Source organism: Vicugna pacos, chromosome X (assembly GCF_048564905.1).
Source record: "Vicugna pacos chromosome X, VicPac4, whole genome shotgun sequence".
NCBI lineage: Eukaryota > Metazoa > Chordata > Mammalia > Artiodactyla > Camelidae > Vicugna > Vicugna pacos.
The window spans coordinates 39,677,970-39,687,798 of NC_133023.1; the positions used below are offsets into that span (position 1 = coordinate 39,677,970).

The window sequence follows — 9,829 nt, forward strand, 5'->3', positions numbered from 1 at the left end:
ATGCAGAGGCTGTCTGAGAAGGACCCGAGCATGATCCCACTTCTTTCCCGTCAGGGTCCAAGAGGATCACGCCTTTCCTGGAAACTCCTGCAGCGCCTTTTCACTGCAACTCCTCCGGGCCCCACTCCCGAGGTCCAGCCAAAAATACTATTAAGGGCCTTTTATTCATATTCGTCACATCAGAGATCGTCTCTTTCCGGGAAGTTTTTAAATCCCCACAGGTTGGATTAGGGCACCCCTTCTGGGTCCCTAGCAGTCGTCTCTAGGCTGGGAGCCCCAGGGGGTCTGCTGCCTCTATGAGTTCCTGGTCTGGCCCTGTGGGCACACAGTCATCAAGAAGTGCTTGGAGGAAATTAGCTGTTTAGGCGTTGCTCTTAAGAGTGGAAAGTGGACACCTGCTCCATTGCTTGCAGGCTGGTGGCTTCCACAGCACTCCCACCCCATACAAAGGCTTTGCAATCTGCCACTGCAGGTCCCTAGTACAACCCACAGGGTCTTTAAAAGTCATCGTCATCACAGATGTCAAGGTACACATCGAAAGCCTCTCTGTTGCAGTTTCCATCAGGAGTGAAGACATATTTGTGGAAGGTCCCATCTACACAGATGGCTGGAGGAGGGGGAAGGATTGGTTAAGGTTAGAGGCTGCCAAACAAATCCACACACTCCAATCCTCTCAGGTGTCCCATGGCCTAGGGTCTACCTCCAGGCCTTTGCTCACATGCCATCCCCCTTACTGATGAGGGAGTTGAGCCACCTGTTTTTAGCTCCCTCAGGCCTCCCATACCCTAAAATTCTTCCAGGTCCAATTTGCAGGCCTTTGCCCATGCCATACCCAGAGTCAAGCACTATTCCCACTCACCAATGACAGAGTTGACATTCTTGGAAGTATTGCGACCAAAAGCACAGATGCAGGCTGACTCAGCAGGCACGGTGAAGCTGGCCAGGCTCCACTGAGAATCCACGTACTGCCCAATCATAGGTCCCACCTTGCCCACACGAGCCAGCCTGCAGGCAACACTGGCTAAGCCCAGGTGTGGTACATGGGCAGGGGGATGGAGAAGAGGCAGGGTGGGGCAGGGAGTACTCACGCGGAGCGGCGGTTGAGGCGGGTATCTTTCAGAGCAAAGATATGGACTGTGCCCTTATCACTGGACGCACAGAGGAAGGAGGAATCATGGCTGAAGTTGATGCTGAAAGACGGACCGGAAGTGACGCCTACGTGTCATAGGGCATGGGGTCACCAACTCACCTCGCATACCCTGTGCTCACCAGTAGAGCGTGGCGGGGTCAGTGCCTCGACGCAGCTCCACCAGTTTTTCTTTGGACTGTGTGTCAAAAAGGCGAATAAGGGTGCCCTTCTGAGAGGCTGAGGCCACTACCGTGCCTGGCTGGTTCAGGGACACGCAGGCCACGTCACTCTGATGTGCATTGATGGTAAACGGAGCAGATGAAGTGCCCGGCTTTGTGCTCGCCAGGTCCTATGGTAGAAGGAGCAGTTCCAGCTTGGGGTAGTACAGAGGTCAGGGGCCAGGAGTCCACAGGGAGAGGCGGCCCAGCCACGAACCCACCCTTGTCCACTGGACAGCTCACCACAAGTTGCAGGCTCCCGCACTTGTGTCCTGGGAACACTAGCAGTTGTTTCTCCAGGCTGGGGCAGAGATCACAGAGCCCTAGGGTGTGAGCGGGGTGGGCTGGTAAAGGGGAGGTCTGGACCAGGCAGTGGGCCAGGCAGGGTCTCAGAATGGACAGAGCTGAATAAGGGCCAGATTTCAACCTTCCTTGACACGTGGTATCCACAGAATCCACAAAGGGTTTGCCTCAGCTGTGCTCCCCACGACCAAGGCAGATTCCCTACCTCCCAATGCAGTCGTGGCAATCCCGGGAGGCCCAGGATCCCTGGCATACCCACTAATGGGCCTTTTTGCTCTGCTCTCTGGGGTACCCAGGGGTGGAGTGGGGCCAAGGGTGGAGAGAGAGGATTGGCTAAGGGATGGGAAAATGGCTAGACTGGGAGTATGGGCGTTGCCACCCATGTGAGCACCTCTTTGCAAAGACTCTCTCCCTGCCTCTCTTTCCCAGTTCCTCTCTCCATGTGCCCCTCCATTCTCTCTTCATTTCTGCTCCTCTGCTCCATCCACTGCCTCCTGCCCTTACGCCTGCATTATCTGGGTCCTCTCACCCTTGGGGTTGTCCCGGGTGTCAAACTCAAACAGCTTTCGGGGATTGTCGGGGAAGGAGTACACATAGATGCGGTTCTTCAGCACGATCACGATTCTGTGGGCATCACACAACACAGGATGGCCATGAGGGGAGGGCAGGATGCCCACGCAGGACTAACCCTCTTGCCTGCTGTGGGGACCTCCTGCCTCCCCCACCCCCAGCCCACCTCAGGCTCACTTGTCATGGCGCATGCGCACAGCCAGCACTGGCTTGGTGAAGGTGAACTCCAGCACCAGCTTGTCCTTGGAGTCCTTGCCCTCCCGGGCATCGTCCCAGATCAGCACTGCTGGGCAGGTGGGTGTGTTGTCGGGGCCAAGGTTTGGGGTGAGGGGCAGCCCTGGTGACACAAGACCTACCCCTACTCCCCAAGGGACCTCAACCCACTTGCTTAACCTTTAGCTAACACCCAATGTGACCCTCACACAGCATGAGCACTTGTGGATGTGATTCCTGCAGGAACACGTTCTCGAACTGCTATATCCATTTACAGATGAGGAAGCTGAGGAACGAAGGGGTTGAGTATCTGGCCAAGGACCTCACAGCCCATCAGCAAGCAAGCAGGGACTCACCCAGGCCTGTAAATTTCCATCAGTAACTATTTCTGCTTCTGGGGCCCCAGTCCATAACCCCAGAAGATTTCTGTGAGGAATCCTAGGGCATCTCTTGCCCAGTGGGATCAATAAAAACCCTTTAAAACAAGATGGTGCTTGAGACTCAAAGCAAGAGAGCATTGAGGAGACAGCTCCAAGATTTTAAAACCTGTTGGTTGTGTGACCTTGGATTAGTCACCTAACCTCTCTGGGCCTCAGTTTCTTCATCTGTAAAAATGGGGATAATGATACTTCCTCCCACACAGAGTTACTGTGAGGACTAAATTAGTTAATACACGTAAAGCAGTTAGAACAGCACCAGGTTCACAGCAAGCGCTCCAAAGGTAAGGACATGGCATACAGGAGGCATTCAACAAGTGTTTGTTAAATGAAGACAAAACACCAAGCTCCTCAAGTGATAGAATCCATGACTTATAAGCTGTAGGCCTCACTGTGTGACTCTGAGATACTCTGACATCTTCATTGGCCAGTGCCTCCAGGAGGCCAGGATTCTGGGGAATCTGGGCCAAGGGTGGGATGGGGTGAGGACACTTACCTGAGATCTCTGAGAACTTGGGGCTGCTACCACCGCCCACCAGGGCCAGCAGGTTGGAGCGGTGCAGCATTTCCACCAGGCCCATGCTGCCCACCTGCTCATGGTCTGGACAAGGACCAGGGTGTCAGTAGGAATGGGTGTCAATGCCCAGCCCATCCCTGCTTCCCGCTGCCCCTTCCCCACCAACAGCTCACCCAGATGCCCCTTCTCCATCAATGGTTCCACGTTGTAGATGCGCACACCTGTCTCCATGGCGCAGCAAAAGCAGCCTGGGGATGGGAAGAATCCGGGCTGCCTCAAAGGATGCCTACGTGGGAAGCTAGGGGCTTAACACCCACCTCTGGCCATTCTCTCCCTCCCTCCCTCCCAAAAGGCCACAGGCACAAGCCCCTCTCACTTTGGTCTTGGTTGAAACGCAGACTGGTCACTCCTCGAAGTGGCTGCTGAGTCATGGTCCAGGATTGCTTCCCTGGACACAAATTGGGGTAGGGTTGGGAAGAGTCCTGGGGTCTGTTTTCTGAGTCCTAGAATTCCTGTCCCCAACTGATTTCTTCTTCCCCCTCCCACTCTGCTATCCAACCCCAGTAGAACTGCAAAGACAAAACCAGGGGGAGAACCCTGGGGTCTCCGCTCTAAGCTCCCAAGACCCCAAAGAGCATGGCCAGGAACATCCTCATTTTCTCATACTTGGTTGACCCCAGCTCTCTGGGCCTATCCTGACCTGGCCCGGCCCCCCTCCTTAATCCCTGGCCCTGACTGACTGCTCATCAGGAAATAATGGGGTAGCGGCTATCCCAGTGATATCTCTTCTGTATCCCCAGCCAATCCTGGCCCCAAGTGCCTGACATTGCCTGGAACCACTCCCTACCCACTTCTCATCTTCACACCTGAACCTAGCACCTAACTCTGCCTCTCAGTAAATGGGGAAAGGGGGTTAGGACATCTACCTTTTCCTGCACCTCCCTGACCTGGCCCTGACACCTGCTACGGTTGGTGCACCACCCAAAGGAACTCCCCTCCTCATGTCCTCATGAGGAGCCCTCTCCAGAGCCCTCCCACACCTTTCTTCCTCACAGGCTTCCCCAAACACTTTCAGGATCCTATTCCTACCTCCGGAGGACTCCTCATGACATGCTAACTTCTGCCCAACCACAGCCAACTTGGACATTCCCCCAGATCCCCTTATGACCTAAAGACCCTCCTACCTCAGGATTCCCTCATAACTCCAAATTCCTTTCCATGCGTGCATTCTGCTGTCCCTGACTCTGACAATGGGTGGGCTTGGACCTACCCCCAGTAACTGCATCCCCCTAAGATTCCTCCTCCAGACCCCCTATCCTCTCCCCAAGACCCTGCCCCAGGTCACCTCTACCTCCTCAAGATCCTTGCCCAGGATACAGACTTCCCCAATCCCCTACCTGGGACAACTCAACCACCCCCCAAGTCGCCTGCCCTGGAGCCCCCAAACTCCCTTCAAACCTTCATCTCCCCCAAAACTTTGCCCGGGCACACCCTTTCCATCCTCCAAACCTCCTTTCCCTCTGTACCACTTCCACTGGACCTCCTCGTCCCCCAGAGATCCATTCTTTGGACAGCCCCACCTTCCAAGATCCCTTTTTTTTGGGATCCGCCCCCATTCCAAAGATCTGTTCCACCCAAGAACCCTGCCCCGGGATGCCTCACACACCGCTCCCCGCTTACGTCCAAGACCACGCTCATTATACACTTTCCAACGCCAGCACCTACTCAAGAGCCCTGTCCTAGATACCCAGATACCTAGATATCCACCATCCACCAAGACACCCTGCTCAAAAGACCCCTCCCTCCCTACCCCAGACCCCAATCAGTTCTGGGACTATGTCCCAGGTCCCTGCCGCCTGCACTGACCTGACCTCCGCGTGTCCCCAATCCTGGCCCCAGCTCTCGGTGCCGCCTGCGGCCCGGTTTTGTGACCTCCCGGGCCTTGACGCCCGGCTCCGGTGTTTACATCAGTCCTCACTTCCGGGGGAGGGAGTCTGTGACCGGAAATGGCTCACCCTGGCCGGAAAACACGGCCGCGGCCCTTCTAGCCCAGCTTCTGGGTTGTTGGAGGAAAGCGAGCGACCGTGACGTCTTCCCAGGAGGGCGCGGGGAGCGGGGGACGCTCCGGAAGGGCATGACTGAGGGAACCAAGGACGAGTGGGCGAGAGACAGCCTTCCCCTTGCTGAGCGGAAAAGGGAGGGCCGAGAATTCCTCAACTCGGTCCTGTTCGGAGAGCTAGAGGCGTTACCTTCTGGGCTAACAAGACTTGGACCTCCGAGGTGGGCTAGAAGGGCCACCCCTAGTAGCTATTTATAATCTTCCCAGATTTCTAGGCACGGGTGACCAGGGAGCCTTGAGGCGGGGGCGAGCCTGGAGACCTCCAAAGCGAAGTCTCTCCCCTTAGCCAGGGGAAGACACGATAGGAGTCCCCACCCAGCCCCGCCTTGTTTTATTTACAAAATGAATAATGTTTTTTGATGGCAAGAGGTATCTAGAGATTCACTGTGGGGGACGGGAAAGATCCCAATTATGTACACAGTGGAAATATTTTTAACTCAGCTTTTAAATTTTGAGATGTGGATTCACATGTAGATTTGAGACATAATGCAGAGAAAATCCCATGTACTTTAATGCTTCCCCCTAAAGGTAACATGTTGTATAGTAAAATATTACACTGAGAATATTGACATTGGTACAACCCACCTATCCTTTTTCCCAAGTATTGTTTTGATGCTTTAAAAAGTTATTAATATATAATGGACGTCTGTTTAACTCATCCTTTTTTATTGATTCCCGGTATTCCGTGGAATAAATGCAGAAATGTTCAGCTATTCCCCTACTGATGGCCATTTGGGTCGTTTCATGTACTGTGTTGTCAAAATCCGTGGACATATTTACTTGTGGATTTTGGCCCCATATACTGCCCTAGGCGTGACTCCGTTGCTATGCTCCTCAGCAAAGCCACTCCTCTGGTTTCCTTCAGTCTCTACTTCCTCACATCCCAGAGCATATTTTAACTTAATTCAGTTTGGCTTCTGTCGCTCCCATGTCTCTGAGACTGCTCTTAACCAGATCACTGATGAGTAATAATCTTCCCAAATCAGCAGTCATTTTTCTACCCCTTCCTGTGACCACCCAGCATTATTCCAGTTTCTTGCTCTCATTCTCTTGGTTTCCTCCTATATCTCTGGCTACTCCTCCACCTATCATTCTTCATCATAGATTATTACAAGATATTGAATATAGGTTCCCTGTGCAATACAGTAGGTCACTGTTGTTTGTTTTATATGTAATAGTCTGTATCTGCTAATCCCAGAGTCCTCATTTGTCCTTCCCCCTCCCCTTTTCCCCTTTGGTAACCATAGTTTGTTTTCTATGTCTGTAAGTCTGTTTCTGTTTTGTAAACAAGTTCATTTATATCATTTTTTTAGATTCCACATGTAAGTGATATCATATGATACTTGTCTCTCTGTCTTACTTCACTTAGTATGATAATCTCTAGGTCCATCCCAAATTGAATTTTAAACATGAAAAATACATCGGATGGATTAATGACTAAACACGGCAGAAGAAAAACATTAATGACTTGATGTCATAGCAATAGAAACTAAAGAAAATGAAACAGAGGAAAAAGATTCCGAAAAAATAAAAATAAAGAGTATAAGCAAGCTGTGGGACAATTTCACATGACCTAACACGCAGGGAAATAAAATCCCCAAAGGAGAGGAGGGGGGATAGAAAAAGTACATGAAGAAATAAAGTCCTAAACTTTCCAAAATTAATGAAACATATAACTTCACAAATCCAAAAAGCTCATTGAATACCAGCACAAGATGAAAAATACACAAAGGCATATTGTAATAAAATTGCTCCAAACTAATGATACAGAGAAGATCTTTTTTGTTTGTTTTTTTCTTCCAGTTTTATTGAGATATAATCAACTTACAGCACTGTATAAGTTTAAGGTGTATGGGTTAGTGATTTGTCTTACATACATCCTGAAATAATTATCACAATAAGTTTAGTGAAGATCCATCATCTCAATTAGATACAAAAAGGGGGGAAGGTATAGCTCAGTGGTAGAGTGTGTGCTTAGCATGTACGAGGTCCCGGGTTCAATCCCCAATACCTCCACTTAAAAAAATAAACATAATTACCCCCCCAAAAAAACCCCACAAACAGATACAAAATTAAAGAAATAGAGAGCATTTTTTCCTTGTGATGAGAACTCTTAGAATTTACTCTCAATTTTTATATATAACATACAGCAGTGTTATATTTATCATGCTCTACATTACATCCCTGGCACGTATTTATGTTATACCTGGAAATTTGTACCTTTTGACTGCCTTCATCTAATTCCCCCTCCCCGAAACCCCCACCTCTGGTCAAACACAAATCTGATCTCTTTTTCTATGAGTTTGTTTGTTGGCTTTTGATGTGTAATTGACTTTCAATACTGTGTAAGTCCCTGGTGCTGTGAAAACTTCTGTTTATAGAAGTACCACCCCACCCTCATCACCACAATGGGGAGATTTACCTCACCTTTTTTCCTGGAGCAAACAGGATTTAACATCTTATTTGAATTAAGATGGGTTTCTAAGTTTTTAAATTCTTTTTAATTTGCTTTTTAAGCCAGTGGTCTGGTTATTTACTTAATGCTGTATATTAGTAGGCCAGTCAGAGAATGAAGAATGAGGCACATGCGTGTCATACAAAGTTGTTCTGAGGAAGGGTGTCCAAATCAAAAAGGACCAAGTTCTAATGACCAAGTAACCAGCTGAAGAAATCCAAACTTGGAATTGTGGGAATGAGTTGTAAGTATCCATATCTCAGTCAGAATCTTTCTCAAAACATAAATCTTGAAGCCAAAAACAACTCTACTCAGACCCAGGTGGGCCAATTATAGTATTAGAATTTCTTCTAGGAACATTTCACCTTTTGTGGATGTGACTCAATGAATCAGTCTTTCTCTAATGCATCCTGGAAAATGGATTGTTTGTGGATTGAGAAATAGTTGAAGTTTTGCTCTGATGTTTTGAAAGGTAGCATCCTAATCTTCATTTAACAACTAATTATTGAACATTCATTCATTCAGTTACCCAACATTTACCGAGTGCCTGCAACACACCAGGCACACTGTACTAAGTGTTGGGGAACAGAACAGTAAACAGAACAATATCCTTGTCCTTGGAGGAGAAAGGTGATGAATGAATATATATTATATATGAAATAAAATGGATTAGGAGGTAGAAAGAGTTGGGATAAAGGGAGGGGTTGCGATTTTATTGGTCAGATTTTAATGGTCAGAAAAAATTGTAATAAGGTGACATTGGAGCAGAAACCTGAAGAGGGCGTATGCATGAGGTCTGGGTTCAATCCCCAGTACCTCCATTAAAAAAATAAATGAATAAACCTAATTACTCCTTCCACCAAAACAAACAAACAAACAAATAAACAAAAAACCCTGAAGGAGTGAGGGAATGAGCCTTGTGGAAATTTGGGGGAAAAGCATTCTGGGCAGAAGGAAGAGCCAGGATATCAATGCAGCTTCTCAGGTGAGTCACAGAGGTATGGAGTGAGGGCAGATTATGCAGGGTCTTGTAGGCCATTTAAAATGCTTTGGCTTGGGGGTGGGGAGGGTGTATCTCAGGGGTAGAGCACGTGCTTAGCATGCAGGAGGCCCTGGGTTCAGTCCCCAATACCTCCAATAATTTTTAAAAAATAAATAAAATAAAATGCTTTGGCTCCCATTCTGAGTGAGATAGGAAGCCATATGGAGGGTTTGGAGCAGAGGAGACATGACCAGTCTCGCCTTTCCAAAAAAACAAAAAACAAAAAAACACTGGCTTCTATGTGTAGACCAAGAGGGGAGCAGGGAAAGGGGAAGCAAGGAGGGCAGTTAGGAGGCTATTTGCAGTAAATTAGGCAATAGTTTTTGGTGCCTTGGACACTGGGCAGTGGAAGAGATAAGATGTCTTCTGGAATTATTTTGAAGGTGGAGCTGAAGGGATATATTGATGGGTTGGATATAGGGTGTGAGGAGGATAGACTCTGAAGGTTTTAATTAAGTTGAGAGTCAGCTGGAGGAGCAGATTAAGAAAGGAAACTGGGAATTTTGTATTGGTTTTGTAAAGTCTGAAATGCTTATGAAATACCATATAGAGATGTTGTGTAGGTGATTGGATATGACTAAAGATTAGGAGTGAGGTACAGGCTGAAGATGACAAATTCAGGAGGCATCAGACTCAAAGTCATTTAAAGCCATAAGACTAGAGGAGATCACCTAGGCAGTGAATGTAGATGAGGAGGTTAGAGGCCTAAGCCCTGGGGCATTCCAAGGTACAAAACTCAGGGGAAAGAGGAGGAACTGGCGAAACAAAACTGAGTAGGAGCAGCCAGTGAGGCAGGAGCAGAACCAAGAGATTTCTGGAAGTCAAG

General features: G+C 48.8%; 1 protein-coding gene across 2 annotated transcripts; it reads right to left on the reverse strand.

The window, feature by feature from the left end:
- Nucleotides 1–145: 145 nt before the first annotated feature.
- On the reverse strand, nt 146–5,384 carry WDR45 (WD repeat domain 45). Of its 2 annotated transcripts, none has more exons than XM_006213474.4 (11): nt 5,254–5,384; nt 3,764–3,835; nt 3,561–3,635; nt 3,367–3,471; nt 2,398–2,506; nt 2,180–2,274; nt 1,591–1,670; nt 1,270–1,478; nt 1,089–1,190; nt 860–1,005; nt 146–607 (listed from the first exon to the last, which is right to left on the reverse strand). In XM_006213474.4, exons 2-11 carry the CDS (start codon nt 3,816–3,818, stop codon nt 498–500), a joined length of 1,086 nt encoding a protein of 361 aa, XP_006213536.1. In that variant the 5' UTR covers nt 3,819–3,835; nt 5,254–5,384; the 3' UTR covers nt 146–497. The 2 variants fall into 2 exon arrangements, with proteins under 2 accessions (XP_006213536.1, XP_006213537.1); XM_006213475.4 differs by having other exon boundaries at nt 2,398–2,503; nt 5,254–5,382.
- Nucleotides 5,385–9,829: the final 4,445 nt, after the last annotated feature.